The 20,414-nt window shown below is 28.0% G+C and overlaps 1 protein-coding gene across 1 annotated transcript; it reads right to left on the bottom strand.

Moving 5' to 3' along the window:
- Positions 1-58: 58 nt before the first annotated feature.
- LOC149515480 (cycloartenol synthase 2-like) lies at positions 59-19,083 on the bottom strand. The gene is made up of 10 exons (XM_089742443.1): positions 18,871-19,083; positions 18,576-18,698; positions 18,244-18,366; positions 18,056-18,157; positions 17,186-17,242; positions 17,035-17,081; positions 16,661-16,804; positions 1,822-1,999; positions 1,249-1,413; positions 59-297 (listed from the first exon to the last, which is right to left on the bottom strand). The coding sequence occupies exons 1-10, from the start codon at positions 19,081-19,083 to the stop codon at positions 172-174; spliced, it is 1,278 nt and encodes a 425-aa protein (XP_089598569.1). The 3' UTR covers positions 59-171.
- Positions 19,084-20,414: the final 1,331 nt, after the last annotated feature.

Genomic DNA, 20,414 nt, shown 5'->3' with positions numbered 1-20,414 from the left:
CAAAAATCATAAGTCCAACCCTTCAGAAGTAAGTTTCAAAAACAAAGCTGTTTGTATTTATTTTACATATTTTTTTTAGAGAAAAAGGAAATAGTATGAGCACGTTCAACCATGCAGCAGCACTTGTTTCATATTCGTTGAACAAAATAAAAAAAAAGAAGGATTTCTTCGTTACTTTGATTTGTTAGGGGCTAGCAGTACACGGTTAAGGTATTCTCCCAAAGCCCATATGGGGAATATATTTCTGTAGGCTGAGTAACTGATCATGCAATTTTTATTGAACACTCCAATAATCTCCTGCAAAATATAAATATCATTTGATTATTAGAATATGCACTTTTTTTTTTATTTTGTCACGAGGCACAAACTATCTTTAGCTTTTTTTTTTATTAGGTTGGAGGAAGAGAATTCGAATCCAACCTTTTTTAGCATAAATTATATGCATATATCATCCATTTAAATAATTGTATTTTCCTCTTCACAAAATGACGTAAGAAAAATAATCGGTGTGAAAGATTTTGCTATACCCATCATTAATGGACGTCACAATGACAACATTTAGCCATGTACCATATTTCATATGGTGAAATTTTGTCATGTGACAATGAGTTGCAAAACTTTTTATGGAAAAAAGTTTTTATTTCAAATTAAGGGGAAAAAAAAAAAAAAAAAAAACTTCTCCCTTCCTGTTTTCCCTTTTCTTTTTTATTCCTGGCCTCTTGCTAACCTGTAGCATACATTCCAAGCTGTAACCACTGCTTCTTAACAACACTTACAGTGAATCAAGAGCAGATAAAGAAGAAGAGTGGAATCATGAGGAAAAGGCATGGGTTGGGGGAGAAGGAGATGAAGCGTGCGAGGTGAGAGGGAAAAGGAAAAGAAGCTGTTCGATGGCGAAGGAGCCATCATATTGGTCTGTGACAGATAAAAAAAGCAAGACAAAGAAAAATAATAATAAAGAAAAGAAATTCACAATCAATAGTCTAGTGGCAACATTCACTATGTAGATAATGACACATGGCTAAAACTGCAATGTGGCTTTGTTGATGTGTCATTAATGTCAGACCAAAGAAAAAATATATATCATTAATTGTGGATTGAGGTCCTAAAATTGGTCTCCATGAAAAATAAGAACTTAAAATTCGAAATTCTATAAAGTTTTGGTCCAAAATTGGTTTTAGGCTTTCAAGGGATCTTTAATTTCAAAAGAAAAAGAAAAAAGTGTGTAAAAGACAGTAAGAGATTTACTTGCTGTGGGAAATCTCCATTTTCCAACTGTGAATTGAGCAACACCTTGGCTGCACAGTGCAATGGCATTGGATCTCTGTCTGCTTGTCCACAGTCAATCAAGGCTAACATTGCCCATGCAGTTGTCACCAGATGCGACTTATTTTCGTCCAAATTTGTATGCACCTTTTCATAAAAAAGAGTAACAAATAATCACAAATTTTCAATCTAAAAGTAGAATTTCAACTTTCTAAGTTTACTCCAATGAAAATAAATGTCCAATTTTCAGGTAAAAAAATCAATAAATCTTGTAAATAGATATGGTACAACTGTTACATCTCAAGAATGAAATTAGTGCACAAAGCAACAAGAAAAACATTAAACAATCACTGATAGCTAGTTTTTTTCCCCATATTTTTACTCTTTTATCGTCTTTTTTGAGAGGAAATAAAGAGTCAAAGGTAATGCCATTGAATTAAAAAAAATGCAACATGGAAAATTTTTTTGGGTTGAAAATAAATTTTTTGCATGCGAAGGAAATCCTGAAATAGAAAAACTAGATCAGCATATAGTGTTAATTTTGAATAAAGTGACCTGTTTTTGGCTGGAAAGGTAACTTTCTCCCCAACCACCTGAATCGAGCTGCTTTGACAGTAAGAAATCACATGCTCTTCTGATACTAAAACAGTTGTGATATGTCCTATCACCAGCCACCAAACCCTTTATCCCAAACCATGTTCCATAGACAAAGCAAACTCCCCATGACCCATACCTAATTCATTTTGCACAATGTCATTAATAACAAAATATAAATTTTCAACATGACTACTTGTGGACAAATATTCTTCACTTAACATGACGACCAATTAAGAAAAGAACAATGCCAATGTCGCCAAATGAATGTGTTGTTGTTGTTGCTGCTTTGAAATGCCCTTTCTCTTTTAATTTGAAGCAAAAGGAGAGTTGACACTTTATCATCAAGACCAGAGTGCTACCACCCTAGTTATAAAATATTATGTAGACATTTGATTTGTCTATGATCTTATTACTTATCTCTCGTCGAGTTCTAATGTTGTTCTATTTGAGACTTTTATATTATATAAAAATGGGTCTCATATATTTAATTAAAAATTGCATAGCATATTGTTGGTGTCAAGCTCGACTTAAAAAGTAAAGATCTAAAATCACAAAAGATTGAAAATCAATCAAAGACAAAGATCAAAAAAGCCTTTCATATTTGTATTCCAACGTTCATATCAATGCTTAATAGAAAAAGAAAGAGAGAAATCTAAAAGGAGAATTAGCTATTGATTGTCCATACTTAAGATGAGATGGGGTATTTATACCTAAAAGGTGGTGTAAATTTGGTAATTCAATCTCTTAAAGTCAAGTTTAAGATTGACGAGGTCAACCCGAACTGACATGACAAGAGGACGTTCAACAAAAAAAAATGATAAATCAGCATACTCACATGCATGTTGTTAGGTGAAATATAGGTCTAGCTGAGCTAACATGAACTCTGAGAAATAAGGTCAACTTAACATGTCAAATCGATCTTAATAACCAAAATAGTCCTTGATTGATAATGAGCCACTTTCTTATTGGAAAAACCTATTATGCTCTTTGTAAACACCCTCTTTTGCCTAAAGATTTTTTGAAATTTATTAAGTTTCAAATTTTAATTTTGATTGTACAATTGAGTCTTAATTGGAAAAGTGAATTTGAACCCAAAGACTAAGCCTTAAATTTTATTTGTATTTTAATTTTTTAGTTTAATTTTTTGGAATTTTTATTTTTAAGTTCAAAGAGTCAAAATCAATTGGTAAAAAACAAACAAAAAACAAAAAAAGGGTAAAAAAATTTTTAAAAAGTGGAATTTTGTATGAAAAATCTTGAATTCAATTCAACCCTTAGATTCTATCTCAGATTTTAACTTTAATGATTGAATAATTTTGGAAAGACTTTGGGCTCAATCTATTAAAAAAAAAATTATATAGAGAATAAAATTTGGAGAGAAATCCTAAATTCGATTGAATTAATTTCTTCCAAATCAAAAAAGATTTAATCCCTATATAAAGACCTTGAATCTGTGATCAAAGAAGGGGTCTTATAGCAATTCACTTCAAGATCAAATAGAAATCATTGAAAAGAGAGAAAATTTAGGCAAAGTTTTGAATCAACAAAGAAGAAGCAATCAAGCAAAAAAAATTTTACAAAAATATCCGGTTAGAGATTTTAGAAAGAAATTTAAGATTTGTAGTAGGAAGCATCAATGTATGAAAGGTGAAAAATTATTGGAAACCATTGATGTAATGTTTGCTTTTTTTTTTTTTTGTGATTTTTGTATAACTTTTATAATATTTAATTGCTTACTCTTATTTTTATATTTATTGCATGGTATTTATTCTTACATGAATTTGCATGACTAATATTATATTTGCATGATAACTTATTTGCCTAATATATTTATTTGCATGATTAATATATTTATTTGTGTGATTTATTAATATATTTATTTGTATGATTATATTTAATTCAATTGCATGATTATTAATATATTTAATTCAATTGCATGATTATTAATATATTTAATTACTTGATTATTAATATATTTATTTGCATGATTATATATTTAATTGCATGTTTATTTGCATTATTATATATTTAATTGTATGTTTATTTGCATAATCATATATTTAATTGCATGTTTTACATTGTTAATAGCATGATTATATATTTAATTGCATATCTATTTGCATGATTATTAATTTATTTATTTGTGTGATTGTATGATTATTAATATATTTATTTACATAGTTATTTATTTATTTATTTATTTTTATTATTGCATAATTTTATATTTAATGGATGATATGATATTATATCTTATTACATAATTAATATTATATTTGAATGATATTTAATTGCATGATTATATATGTAATTGCAAGATTATTCATAATTACTAATATTTTTGGTTGATTATATTTGATTTTATGATTATATATTTGCATGAATGGTTATTAATATATTTGCATGGTATTTTATATTATTGCATGATAATATACTTTCATGATATTATATATTTATATGATAGTTATTATTGCATTATAATTAATATATTTGCATGATATTCTTGCATGAATATTTTAGCATGATCTAGGCATGATATTATTACATGATATTTGGCATGATTTATAATATAATTGTATGATAAGTTTACTAAAGTATCATTTAATATTTATTGCATAACTGCTTGATATTTTGATAAAATTTTTGTAGCACCATGTTTTGTAAACAAATAAAAATATTGAAATTGATTAATTTGCATGATAAAAATCATCTTTGATAAGACTTAAATCAGCTAACACATAATTAATTTGGTACTAATTTTGGACATAAAAGGGTGCTAATACCTTCATTACACGTAACAAACTCTAAAACCTTAGTTCTGATGATGTAGACCAGAACCTATCTTTTTTAAGGACCCTTAGTTTATACTTAGGATAACCCTAAAAAGGATAGATTCATATAGGTGACCAATCACACCTAGGTAAAAAAAGATTGATGGCGACTCCATGATTTTTGTGTCTAATAGGTAGGTTTTCGACCTAGACGTTATGACAATTTGACAATTCTATTGGGAACTATAAAAAGTCAAGCCATTAGTTATTTATCTATTATTATAAGCCTTGCTTTGATAGTTTTTATTATGTAATTATTTATGATTTTCATGTGGACTAACCTATTTATTTATGATTTCTTATTTATTTGTTTTGCAGATATTATTTTTTATTCACATATATCTATTTGATTACTCGACATGTTCTTTTACACACACCATACTTGCATTCATGCATAAGCTCTATACACGGGCTTTATCCTTTATTTGAAGGGAGCAAGTATCTACATTCTTGTGAAGTGATAACCTCCATGTGAGCTAACGAAAACTCTCACTCAAATTAAACCCTTTCAATTTGAGCTTATAATAGTGGGCAAGGATTGGGGTGCTCTACTAGTCTATAAAGGATGATGATGTAAGGAATAGTTTAGGAACCTTTAGATTGTTAAGCCTTTGAATCCAGCATATACATGAACCTTAAAGATCCAAACCTAGACTAAAGTTCTGCCCTCTTTTTAATTAGAAAAAACCTAAATAGGACACATGATGGGATAGTTATTATTCTTGTAAATTTATGTTATTCCTTGTATATATTTTTGCATACTAACCTTTTTATATTTTGTTATTCCTTGTATATATTATATTATGTTAACTAACTTTTTTTCTCTCTACTTTATTATGTATGCATGCATCATTGAGATTTACATAAAGAGTGATTGCTACAAAAAAATCTTAACAAAAAGAATCTTAATTACATCCATGGTGAGCATATCAAAGTTTCCCATGTGCCTGAGAATGAAGTTTGAGGAACCTCAACTTAAAAGAGGTGATTGTTTGCTAGCCAATTATATAACTACTCTGCATGCCAAAATTCATCTTAATCTTAAACAAAATGATTTTAACGATTTGGTTAGTATTTGGAACCAATTGAGTGTTAATGCCAATGAGACTTTTCCAAAAAAGTTTGGGGACCTTACATTACTTTTTTCAGTCCCTATTGATGATCAGCTTATTAGGGCCATGGTTCAGTTTTGAGACCATTCATATCTCTGCTTTATATTCAATGAGGTTAACATGGTGCCAACCATTGAAGAATATTCAACTTTCCTTCGCTTGGATCTCTCAAATCTTGATAAGGCATATTGGAAAATAAAAAGATTGATTACCAAAAAAAGCTTGCTCAAATTATGGCCATAGATGTCCAAACTGTTGATAATTGGGTAAAAGGAAAAGGTGAAAGTATTTGTATTCTATGGTCCATTGCTCATGACTTTATATACAAATATTTTAGCACTAAAAGAGGAATGGATTTGATAGCATTGGCTCTATATGGGATAATGGTATTTTCAAAAAATAATTGGTTATATTGATGTTGTAGTAGTAGATTTCTTTGATGAACTTGATTACCAAATCAACCATATTCTTACAATTTTGCTAAAACTATTAGATCTTTAAATCATTGTCGCTGAAATGAAAAGGGCTATTTTATTGAATGTGCTCAATTGTTAACCATTTCAATGAAAAGACATATCGAAAATAGCATTCGTAAATTTTGCCAGCCATATTTCTCTGCAAGTATTTTTATTAAGGAATTCTGTGAAATTTAATGGCCTACAAAAAAATCCAATGAAGCATGAACCTTATTTCTATGCAAGCTCACTAGCCAAAATGTGATATGGAGAGCTCTTTGGATGCTTTATGGACCAGTGTTATATGGTTGTGAAGATAAGTTTTAGGTTCCTCTTTTAGGCCTTTAAGGTACAGTGAGTTATTCTTTCATCATGATGCAAAGATAATATGACTATGAACAATTTATCCCAACCACTTTCAGACATAGTAAAATAGAGTTCTCATATGTTGAAATTGATGTTTCCATAAAGATAGCCAAAGCCTTGCAAGCTTGAAATTTAACCTCAAAAGAAAAATAAAAGAAGGCACTCAAATGAAGTTTCCATAAGTATTTTGTGCGGCACATTAGGTGAGGTAAAGACATTAAAATCCCTGAAGAAACAACTTTAAATGGCCTAATAAAATCACCACATCTTGATCCCTTATTGGTAGTGAAAACCACTAAAAGAAAACTCTAATTTGAAAAAGATGAATTGGAGCTTGAAATCAAAAAGCGAAAAAAAGAGTAAGAAGAAAAAATGGACAAAAAGGTTTAAGCACTCAAACAAGAAAGAGATGAATAGAAGAATCTTTTTTTTCTAATCTCAACATCACACAGTTATCCACTAATTCGTGAGTTAGCCTAAGTTTTAAAAAAAGTGGATTACAAGCAAATATGCAAGAAAAAGATAAAGCACTCACCGAAGCACAAAAGCACATCCAAATGCTCAATGAGGTAGTGATTGAAATTGAAACACAAATGGGTGTTGTGAATGAAAAATGTGAATAAGCCAAGAAAGCATATGTGAGAAAGCATAACCAATTAGAATGCCTGCTTGACCAAATCACTATGGCTACCTATAAAGCCAAAGACATGGTAGAAAAAGTTAAAGAATAGAAGACAAAGGTACCACCGATGGGAACTTATGGCCAAGAATTACTAGCTTTCCCTAATGAAATGCAATGCCAATACATTTTTTTCCACAATAAACTTTAAACTTTTCATGGATGTAATATTGAATTTGGTTAGAAATAACTTTTAATTCAATGAAGATTTTCTTGGTTAACAATTGTTATGTGGTAAATCATCCTTATTGCATTCATGCATTCATACATAAACATCTCTCTAAAGCGCATGATAATAAGTCATCTTAATTCTTAAAAATTATGAAAAATCAAGGTTTAAAGATAGCTCAATCTTCAAATAATTTGAGGCACTACAACACTAGATATCAAGCAAGGATCATGGAAGAAGAAAATACTATTTACCTTTAAAAGCTAGAAAAAATAGAAAAAGAATTGAAGGGATAGTTGGAAACTATTACTAAGTTGCTAAAGAACATGAATAAAGAAAAGAAAATGGTGGAAGAGGTGGTGTTACAAAATGAGATTAATCTATTATATTCTCCTGACTTTGGCTCATATTCAGCACATACATCTTAAGAAACCCAGCACCAAATGCCATTCACTACAAACTAGCATTATGTATAGATTGACATGCCAACAACTACTATTCTTACTCTCATTACCCATATTCTTGACATTAAGACATCTGATCCTACACAAGTTTTAAATCTTGATGATTTCAAAGAGCAAGAAAAATTACAGATTGGTTCTGTTGAAACTAAAAAAAAGCTCTAAAACTCAAAAGATAGATCTAATAGAAGATAGGCTTAGAGCCATTGAAAGAACAAACTTTTATGGGTCAATGGATGTTACTGGATTATGCTAGTTCTTGATGTCATGATTCCACCAAAGTTTTAAATGCCCAAGTTTGAAAAGTATGATGGGATCAAATATCCTATTACACATATTACAATGTATTATCGTAAGATGGTTGTATACATTTATAATAAAAAGTTGCTCATAATGAAAAGTTACTCATCCATATTTTTTAAGACAATTTTACTAGGTCAACTATTAGGTGGCATGTAAAACTGATAGATCTTGCGTCCATAGATGTAGAAAACTTACAAATGTTTTTATTACACAATACAAATACATTATAGATCTAACATGAGATCATATGTTTCTACAAATGATGTAAATGAAGGATACTAAAAGTTTTAAAGAATATACCCAGAGATGGAGAGATTTTGCTACCTAAGCTCAACCTTCATTCATTGAAAAGGAGACCACAATCTTGCTTGTTAATACTTTTAAGGCTCCTTACTATAAAAGGATGATTGAAAATGCTACTAAAAATTTCAATGATTTGGTAATTTCTGGAGAGATTATTATAAATATCATCAAGAATAAAAACCTTGAAGGTGATAATGTAAAAAAATAGGCTATGCTAAAAAAGAAAAAAAGAGATGCTCAAGCTATTATTTATGAGAGGCAATAAGTTGAAAGCTTCACCCTATATTCTTCTTACATGATGTAACAACTTTACTATCCAACCATCAACAATATCTCCTAAGTCCTTATGCTCATCAACCAGTCATACAGTCACCCAACTCTTGGCCAATTACTCAACCTAAGAATGGGGTGAAAAGATAAAGAGCTCCTATAGATCCAATTCCTATGACATAAATCGAGCTATTTCTTCAACTTATTGAGAACTATTTGATTGCACCAATTTATTCATAACCTATAAAGCCTCTCTACTCTAAGTGGTATGTGGCTAATACTACTTATGACTATCATCCTAAGATTGCTGACCATTCTATAGAAAATTGAACAACATTGAAGTATAAAGTGCAAAGTTTGATCAAAAATAGATTGGTGAATTCTGATCAAAAAGCAAGAACATATGTCATCATGCTTAACCACACTGGGGCATAATTTTGAGGGAGTTTTTATAAATATCTATCACTTTAGGAACTTTAAGAAATAATGCAAATTTGGAACATTCGAGTCTTTTATGTCAGTCTTTTATTTATCTTTCATCATTTCAATAAAGTGAAACATGCATTTTCATTATATTTTCTCATTTGTTCCATTACTTTTATATACATACCTTTCACATTTCACCCACTCTTATGTTTTAAGTAATGAATGTTCAGACAACCATAACAATAATTCAAGATTCAATTTTAAAAACATCATTTATATTGATGGAATTAATAAGTCGAGACTCTTAATCTGTTGAGATCATTGAAACAAAAGAAGACAGGTTTCACGAAACGAAACTAGCATGAGATTTCACTCATTCATAAATGAAAATGATATAATGTGTGACTTTTTTATGATAGTTCACTCACAAGTTTGCCCTTAGTCAATAAATATTCTTCATTTAGAGTATTCATATTTAAAATGAGAAATGATCATTTTTTTTTTACCTTTCACACAAGGAGTAAAATTATCCATTTGCTATCTTATTTGAGCCTATTGGATTTTCTTTAGAAGAAATGCTAATCAAGGATTATCCTCCATGTTGAGGGATAAAGTTTGAAAAAGGCTTGATTACAAAGAGAAAAACAAAAAAAAAGTGAAGATCTCTAATAATTTCAAAGGCAAAAAAATAAAAAAATAAAAAAACCTTTATGGTGTTCAGATCCTTTTTGAAAAAGGATGAAAAATACAAATAAAAAATGTGAAAAAAAAGAAAAAAATGAAAAAGAGAGAATTGATAAAGAATGTGAAAAAAAAATCAAGCTACTCCATATGATAATAAATGATCCTTTGGTTTATAACCCTTTAAATTAATTTTAGGCTTATTTTATTCATTTCTTTCATAACCTGTCACCCTAGCCTACGGTACATCCTTTAAAAGTTTATTTTGATCGAATATGAATACCCAAAATTAAGAGTCATGAATTGAACTACGACAAACTTATAATAGGAATGTTGAAATTTTTGATCAAAATGTCATTAATGGATTAAAAGAAAAAAGAAAATAAGAAGAAAAAGATGTGCAAAAAAAAGTTAAAAAAAAAAAAGAAAGAATGAGGAAGAAAAAAGAAAGAAAAAGAAGAATTTAAATTGAAAACCCAAAAAGGTGGTTTAAGTAACAAAAAGGAAACTTGAAAAACTACATTGATAAGGATTCCCAAAAAATAAAGATAATGCTTGAATTGATGAAAGATCAAAAATATCAATGGAATGAGTTATTGAAAAAGAATTCAGAATTAATTTGTTTAGAAGTATATGAATATTCATTATCTTAGATGTTGTTTACCTTTCCTAGCATTTAATTTGATGATTTATCCTAAAATGATTTCTTTTCCTATTTATTCTTTACTAGTTATAATAATGAATACCGTTTCTTTTATTTTTCTTATTCTTCACCATTTATTTCTTCCCATGATAAATTAAAGAAATGTGATGGATTATATTTGGTATTGAATTCAAATGATGATGAATAAATGAATGACTATTATGAAATATCCTTACATTATTTCAAAGTGACTAGGGATATTGAAAATGAAATGTGAAAGATGAAATAAGTTTAAAATGATGTTGATCCTTGTGACTTACAAATGAAAAAAAAAAAACATTTTAAATGTTGAAATCAAATGATGAAGCTAATGAAGAGGAATTTTGGGTCATAAATCAATTAATACATTTGTTGGCCAACTCCAAAGAAGTTGAAGAAAAACATGATGAGAAGCCCATTGAAAGAAGGAAACTTTGGATTTGGATGATATAACAGATAAGACTACTTGATAATGTATGATAGCTCATGTTGAAAACTATAAGTGTTAATAAGTTAAAAGAGGTAAGAAGATAAATCAAGAGTCTTGAAAATCCTCTAATTTACGATAATTGAAAAGATAAATGAATTGTATAGCATATATTTCATTCACCATATGCATTATATGCATTCATCATACTGAGAATATTGCACTTATTCATAGCATTCATCATGCATATTTGAAAAAAAAAAGTCTAAAGTTTGAAATTGGATAGGAATTTTGCATTCATGTATTGTATTCACTACATTCATGTTGCATATATCATCACATTTATTGCACTCATGCACTTCATGTTTGGAAAAGAAAGATCAAAGTTTAAGTTGTAAAATTATGATAGAATTTTGAAAAATCTTTGGCTCATGCATTCATTGTAAGCACACATTGTATTCATCATATTCATCCCATACATCATGCATGTTTGAAAGGAAGAAAAATTAAAGTTTGAATCTTAAAATTGAATTTAAGAATTGTGGAAAATATTTTCATTCATTCCATGCATTCATTGCATATGTTTGGAAAGTATGAAGGAAAAACTAGATGAGAAAATAATTTTGAAAAGAGACATTGGAAAGTAATCAATGATGATTCAGATGAGATATAGAAACTCAATTTAAAGGAAGATTTTTTTTAAGTTTCAATGCCTCTATTAGGGAGGAGCTTTTTCAAAGGTAAGAATGATCTCATTTTATTTTCTAAAAGTTTCAAAGCTTCAGTTGTGGGAGAGCATTTTATTTTTCAAAGTTTCAAAGCCTCAGTTGTGGGGGATTAGTTGTGAGAGAGCATTTTATTTTCAAAAGTCTCACAGCCTCAGTTGTGAGGGAACATTTTATTTTTCAAAAGTTCTAAAGCCTCACTTGTGAGTGAGCATTTTATTTTTAAAAGTTTCGAAACCGCAGTTGTGATGGAGTATTTTATTTCCAAAAGTTTCAAAGCCTCAATTGTAGGGAAGCATTTAAAAAAAAAAAAGTTTCAAACCTCTGAAGAGGAGCCTTTGCAATTTTTTTTTTTATTTTTTTACCCAAACAAAATGGATTTTTTTTTTATTTGTACAATTCATGTTTCATAGAAAATGCACAAAATAATTGTAGACACCTTATTTTGTCCAAGGATTTTTCAAAATTCATTAAGCTTCAAATTTTAATTTTGATTGTGCAATTAGGCCTTAATTGAAAATGTGAATTTTGGGCCCAAAGATTAAGCCCTAAATTTTATTTGTATTTTAATTTTTTATTTTAATTTTTTTAGTCAAAAGAGTTAAAGTCAATTGGTAAAAAAAAATAAAAAAAGGGTAAAAATAAAAAAATTTATTGGATTTTGCATGAAAAATCTTGGATTCAATTCAACTCTTAGATTTTATATCAGATTTTAACTTTAATAATTGAATAATTTTGGAAAGACTTTGGGCTCAATCTATTAAAAAAAGGAAAGATTACATAGAAAATAAAATTTTAAGAGAAATCCTAGATATGGTTGAATTAATTTCTTCCAAATCGAAAGGAATTCAATCCCTATATAAAGACCTTAAATCTATGATCAAAGAGGGGGCCTCACAACATTTCACTTCAAAATCAAACAGAGATCATTGAAAAGAGAGAAAATTTGGATAAACTTTTAAATCAACAAGGAAAAAGCAATCAAGCAAAAAAAATTTTTACAAGAAGATTTAATTGGAGTTTTTGGAAATAAGGCTAAGATTTATAGTAGGAAGTATCAGTGTTTGAAAGATGAAAAATTGTTGAAAACCATTAAGGTAATGTTTTCTTTTTTTTTTTTGGTGATTTTTTTATAACTTTTATAATATTTAATTGCTTACTCGTATTTTTATATTTATTGCATAGTATTTATTTTTGCATGAATTTGCATGACTAATATTATATTTGCATGATAACTTATTTGCCTAATATATTTATTTGTATGATTAATATATTTATTTATGTGATTTATTAATATATTTGCATGATTATTAATATATTTATTTGTATGATTATATTTAATTCAATTGCATGATTATTAATACATTTAATTGCTTGATTATTAATATATTTATTTGCATGATCATATATTTAATTACATGTTTATTTGCATTATTATGTATTTAATTATATGTTTATTTGCATGATTTATATTATTATTTGCATGATAATATATTTAATTGCATGTTTTATATTGATAATTGCATGATTATATATTTAATTGCACGTCAATTTGCATGATTATTAATTTATTTATTTGTGTGATTTTATGATTATTAATATATTTATTTACATAGTTATTTATTTATTAATTTATCATTATTGCATAATTTTATACTTATTGCATGATATGATATTATATATTATTGCATAATTAATATTATATTTGAATGATATTTAATTGCATGATTATACATAATTACTAATATTTTTGTGTGATTATATTTGATTTCATGATTATATATTTGCATGAATGGTTATTAATATATTTGCATAATATTTTATATTATTACATGATAATATACTTGCATGAGATTATATATTTATATGATTGTTATTATTATATGATAATTGATATATTTGCATTACATTTTTGCATGAATATTTTAACATGATCTAGGCATGATATTATTACGTGATATTTGGTATAATTTATAATATTTTTGCATGATAATTTTAGTATGATATGATTTAATATTTATTGCATGACTGTTTGATATTTTGATAAATTTTTTGTACCACAATGTTTTATAAATAAATAAAAAGATTAGAATTGATTAATTTGTATGATAAAAACTATCTTGGATAAAACTTAAATCAGATAACACATAATTAATTTGGCATCAATTTTGAGTATAAAAAGGTGCTAATACATTCTCTATATATAAGCGATTTTCGAACATTTGTTTTGATTATGTAAATTAAAATTTATTTTTTTTAAGAACTCTTAGTTTACACTTAGGACGACCTTAAAAATGATAAATTCACATAAGTGATCAATCACACTTAAATAAAAAAAAGTTTAGTGGTTACTTCGTAATTTTTTTATCTAATAGGTAGATTTCTCAACCTAGACTACTCTTTTGACCATAAAATACTCATAATATATACTTTTGGAAAGTTTTAAAGAGAAACACCTTATTGTAGCTCTGTCTTTGACTTTAGATGGAGCTTAGACCAAGAGTGAGTTCGTATAATTATTTTTGTAAGCATCCAAACCGCCTTTACATTAATTTCGGTAAAGATTTTATTGTACTTTAATTTTTTTAACCGTATAACTATTCATTTCGAAACGTAAGCAAGTGACTTAATCATGTAAATTTTTGTGTGTTTTTGTTTGCCTAATTTCTTTATGGTTTTTCCTATGTTGTTGTTTGCGTAATTTTTCAACTTATTCCTAGCTACTTTGTTTCTTAGATCATATGCTAGAATAAAATATGCATGACTTTTAGAACGTAATATCTATAAACTATAAATAAAAAGCATCCTCAAAAGTTTTAGAATTTGACAACTGTACTCTATAATGAAAAAACCATATTAACTTTTATTTTTTAGTTAATGACTAAAGCAACGTGACTAAATAATCGTTACTGGTTTCTTTTTTGTTTATAGATAAAAAGTATCCTGAAAAGCTTTCGAGTTTGACAGTTGTACTCTAGAATGAAATGATCATATTAGCCTTTATTTTTGAGTTAATGACTAATATCTTTTCATTTTATAGTTGTCCAACCCTGTTGAATTGAATCTGTTATGGGCTTAGGTGCTGGCTAGAAGACAAGTGAATGAATTTGGATACGAAAATACATGGATCTGCAGGTAACTGCATGGTTCTTAATGCCACATAACTAAATAATAGTTACTGATTTTTTTTGTTTTCTTTTGGATGATCGATTTAAACGTAAGAAATTTTTTTTTTAAAAACTTTGTTTATTTACTTTTTAATCTATTACGTGTATTAAAAACAATCTCATAAGAGTTATTTATTTTTACATGGTTGATTTCAATTGGTTTAAATTTATTTTTTTATTAATTAAAAGGACAATGAAAGAAAAGATTAAACAAAAATAAGTTTCCAAAGTTTCAATTGAAACTTGAAAGTTACTTCTATATAAAATAAAAAAAATATATTTGTACATTTTTATTAGAAGAATGGTTCTTGACATATATCCTACCTAAAGATAGGGTTGAAAATTTTTTTATTGTTGAAAGTATTAAAGTGTTTTTAATGATTATGGATTGAATTAAAAAAGATGAAAGCATCTAGAATCAGAGAGGAGAAAGACCAATTGAGGAAAGAGGAATAATGAAAAAAAGAGCGAAGTAGTGATTACATAAAATAAAGGAGTTTGGCTTGAGAAGTTTGAGAAAACCATGTTTTTGAACTTACAATAAAAATTAAAGATATGGTATGATGGTTAATGATTACTCTTTCTTTTAGAGGTGGCAATTCAATAATGGATTGTGTAATTAATTTATATCTAACAGTTATTTTATTTTCTTAAAATATCCTGACACAAAATTTCATATATTTTTATATAATTTAATGTCTGTTTTTAGAACACGACGAGAGTAAAACAATCAAAATAAATTAAAAAAATCAACTCCTAATTTATTTGTTACATTTTTATAATTTATTTTTAAATTTTTATTCTTTGTGCAGCTTTATATTTCTTTTTTATTTTTTTGAATAATATTTTTATTTTATTTTTATATTATATTTACTATTATCAATAAATAAAAAAAACTACATCTTTCAATTACCTCGCAAATTTAAAAATTCTTATGATAACAACAAAGTGGGAGGTCTCATACTAGTGCAAGAAATGGTTATCGAGTGTGTTAACGTGAATTTGGTAAAATTGCCTTGTTCAATCAGTATAAATTCTGTTTTTTAATTGATAAAACAATGCAAATTTTTACTATTTCTTCTCGTGGATATACATAAGCTATCAAGAGTTATGTAAGTTCTTGTGTTTCTGGTTCTATATTCATTTCTTTTTATAAATAGATTTGCTGTATTATAAGATCAAATACGTTAGGACCTAATTCTAAAAGGAACTAGCTAGTATCAGATCACCCAATTTACAGTTTTTGACAAAAATTCTTTCAACAAAGGAAGTAGATAGGATGATGGTTCAAATAAAAATCCATGTTCTAAGCCGATCGAGTTGATTTTTTGAAAACTTAAGCTCTCGAGCCATCTACAAAATTTTTAACGGTAAAAACAATAAATATTTTTATATTATTATTTGTAATAGCGTGTAAAAACATGACACAGAATATTAGCTAGGTGTGATGGTTAGGATTTGGTGAGGTTGAGTGCTACAATTTGTCATCTAAAGAGGGGTATCTTATATATCGCCTCTAGATCTGCCCATAAATTAAAGCTTGTTCTTAGCTAGCTAGCTCTTTGAACTATGAAAGAACTATATATATATATATATATATATATATATGTATCTTCCTTGTTCAGTGATTAATGTCATAATTCCTTGGATTGATTTGATTTATCTTAATTACGTACCTTAGATATGGGTCTATATAATTCTCAAGAATAAAATATGTGCCAATAAACAGTTAGAGAAAGATACCATGATCCATCAGGTAGTTGTATACTCTCAACGAAGTTGATTGCTTTGCCAATGCAAGCTTCTATTTCTTTCTTTTTGTAACTTGGATACAGCTTGAGAAATAATTTAAGGCCTTGAATTGCTGCCGAAGTGCATTCCACATACCTAAAATTATCAAATTTTTGAGTGATTACAGTAAAGCACATTTTATGTAACCCAAAGGTTACAAAGCTAGCCGTAGCAAAGAAAAGATCCATGATATATATGCGTGCTCGAAATATATTGAAATTACGCGGTGCATGTTAGTAATAACAGAACAATCAGTTGTCACTCCCCAACCAAAAAGAAAAACATATATAGTAAGAAAACTTAAAACAAATATTTTCCTATCTTACTGATAGTCAATGATTATATCTCGAAACATTTCAGCTGGATTGAACATCTGTAATACAGGAGAAAAAAGGTTTAAACTCAAACAAAATCATCTCTCATTTATTAATTAATTAGAACGTGGATATAAATGAATGAAAAACTATTAATTCTTACTTCCAACCATGCATAAGATCTCGTGAGCTCATATGATGCAAAACCACCACTGTTATTCTGTGAATTAAGAATAAGCAAAATGCTAAATATTGCGGTTAATTATGAAGGAATACTATTTATCTACATAATATGTTCGCAAACAAGTATAAAAATTTTATAAATTGACGTGTCCATTAATTATATATAAATAAAAAATAGATAAATGTGAAACTGTTAAGCCAACAAAATTATTTAAATAGACAACATATATATATATATATGAATGTGGAGTTTTTTTTTATATATATAATTTCCATTGATATATAAGTAATTTCAAAAGAGAAAAAAAAAATGTTATTGCTGTCTTTGTTCTTTGATTCATAGAAAACGTTTTCCTCACTATTCTCTTATAATCATTTTTTTTTATGTCAACCAAGTTCTTACCTTTCATATAACTTGTCAAGCATTGGGTTGATTCTACTCCATTAGTCATACAGGTTTTGTGTTTTACCCTTTGTTACATTGCATGTTTTTGTGACACTCTACTTCATAAAAGAGTTAATTACAAAAAATAGTACCCAGATTATGTGAAATTGTAATTTGATACCTAAACTTAAAAAAAATTGTATACTACCCAAAAAAATGTGCATTCTTATACTTAACTATCAAACGCTATCTATGTATTCCAGTCCTGTTTTTTGGCCAATGAATTCCAGTTCTACTAACGGATTTGGAGAGACTGCTAGGTGTTTAATAACCAATAAATTCTTGCCAAGTGTAACACCATCTAAATTAAAAGGACATATGTCATTACACACATGTAACCACAAATCAGTAAAAACCTTAATATATCGATAAATTAGTAAATGAAAATTAAGTATAATATGTTACCTGTAAAGATAAAATCACATTAACAGCCTCATATAATCGATCTGGTGTTGTAACCTTTACATCAACGATGTCAGATGGCATTGTTGATAACAAAAGTGCTGCCTACAAAACAATCTGGAATTGTTAAACATAGATCATATATATTTCTCCTTAGAGTCACCATGTGGATTAAGAAATTAAATATTTACCTTCAATCCTTCTGATGTGCAATCTGAGACAATCCAACCATTATCTGGAGTTGAGAAAGGCCATCCTCCCTTTGAAATGTGGCGATACCAGAAATTAAGGTCGCCGCCACTGTTTTCTTTGACCTAAATTAAGACAACATTCAATTTGATTAATTAGTCATGCACTTTTAATTAACCTAATATTATATTACTTAAAAATATTGTAGAACAATGTAATTTGATGGTTGAGAAATAATACAACTTACTATTATTATTATTATTATTATTATTATTATTATTATTATTATTATTATTATACTAAAAACATTATTATAGATGTCGATAACCAATACTTGTGTATTTTTTATGAAGTTGTGAGCTTTCTTAAGCATTGAACCATATTCCTCGACAAGGTCGGTTGCCAAGATTGATTGAACAGAGAAAGCAACATCCCATAATTGAGATCCATTGTATCCCTGCATGATGGAAATTACCATTTAATAATTTGTTCATCTTTAATTTTATATACATATATATATATATATAACCATCGAATTAATTTGACCAAACAAAATTCTGTTAGTGAGGTAGGCGAAAATCTGATCCAATCTGTACAAGAAAAGAAAGCAAGATTGTAACCGAGTATACCTGCATTTTCATGCCATCTTCGGCAATCCAAAGGTAATCTTTAATTCTGGAAAGGTGACAGTTGTATCCCTCTGAGTTTGGGTCTTCTACCCAACAACATACCATGTTTAGTACCTGATCGATCATCCATGAAAGATAGTGACTGAGAGAGACATCACCTTCTGTTTTAGTTTCACAAGGCATGCAGTAGAAAATTAATGTTGGTTTTCTCATGTTCCCATACCCAAAAAACAACTCAATATATATATATATATATATATATATATATATATATATATATGTAGGACACAAAAGTCCACTTGCCTATATCATTAGGCTACTCTGGTCACAAGCCGGATCACTGTGGATAGCATAGATACCGAGTTATGTGCTCAAGGGACGTAGTAAATGGGAAATCCTAGCATATCAAGTCATAGTTGGGCCATGAAGAAACTGCTAAAATTGAGGAGCATTGCTTACAGATTCTTAATGCAGACAGAGGATGGAGTTGTATGGAACACTATAAGCACAAGTTACTCCACAACTAGTGTTTGGGAGGTACTGAGACAAAGAAAGCAGAAGGTGGATTGACATAGGCTCATTTGGTGGAAACTCCATATTCCTAAAGATGCTATGGTTTCTTAGATGGTTGCTCTTAACAAACTCCCTACAAAAGATGGGGCTGTTATCATGGGGATATCTATAGATGACGGTTGTGTGCTTTGTAAACAGGAAATGGAGAGCAGGAATCATATTTTCTTTAGTTGCACATATTCAAAGGAAATTTGGAAACAAATTCTACATCATTGTAACTTGCAAAGAAAGGTGACAGGATGGAGGAGGAGTTTGTGGGTAATACGATGGTTGAAAGGAAAGGCGTTTGATTCAGAGGCTAGCTTGGAGAGTTTGTTAGTAATTTAGAATGTGGTACATCCAATGTTGGAAAGAAAGATTTAATTATTGATAAATAAAATTAATTTTTGTATTTAATTTTATTCATATTTTAAATAATTATGTTTAAGCAAAAATAATTATCATATAACAAATGATCGTAATTATTTAAATATAACTAAATTATTATTCATAAAGGTCATAATTATACAAAAAATCATAATTATTTAAATAGAAGTTTATATATGTTCATTCATTATAAATAAATATTTTAGTATAATAATTTTTATTACTTCTAATTGGAGAGTTTAAGGTTTTATTGTATTCTAAAGGCATAATTGTCTTTAAAAAAGTATTTTTCACACCTCAAAGCCAATATTCTGTTCCTTTTTTTTTCTCTTACCTTATTTATTTTTTTCTAACAATTTAAAGGCAATTATGATAAATTTATATTTTGCATGAAGAAGATACAAGGAAAAGAAATTGGCATGATTTGAAAATCAATATTAGATGAGGCGTAAGGTGTCAAAGAATTAATGTTTCCATGGACGAAAATGTTAATTTTCATAAAAATCTTCATTAGAGTTTTTTTTTTTTTTGGCATAATTGCTGGTAAACAAGATTGACTGAATGAGATAAATACATTAACAATTAATTTCATTAGTGTGTAAAGT

Source organism: Durio zibethinus, chromosome 13, assembly GCF_047325235.1.
Source record: "Durio zibethinus cultivar Kanyao isolate XHJ-2024 chromosome 13, ASM4732523v1, whole genome shotgun sequence".
Classification (NCBI taxonomy): Eukaryota; Viridiplantae; Streptophyta; class Magnoliopsida; order Malvales; family Malvaceae; genus Durio; species Durio zibethinus.
This window is presented reverse-complemented; position numbering and strand designations above follow the sequence as displayed.

What these genes read in the sequence shown, in the direction of transcription:
- LOC149515480 (XM_089742443.1), bottom strand. Translation starts at nt 19,083, where the DNA reads ATGAGAAAACCAACATTAATTTTCTACTGCATGCCTTGTGAAACTAAA. An exon ending in AAGATGGCATGAAAATGCAG is followed by an intron (nt 18,699 to 18,870) that starts GTATACTCGGTT and finishes TCCATCATGCAG; the next exon opens with GGATACAATGGATCTCAATT. An exon ending in ATGGAGATTTCCCACAGCAA is followed by an intron (nt 298 to 1,248) that starts GTAAATCTCTTA and finishes TATATTTTGCAG; the next exon opens with GAGATTATTGGAGTGTTCAA.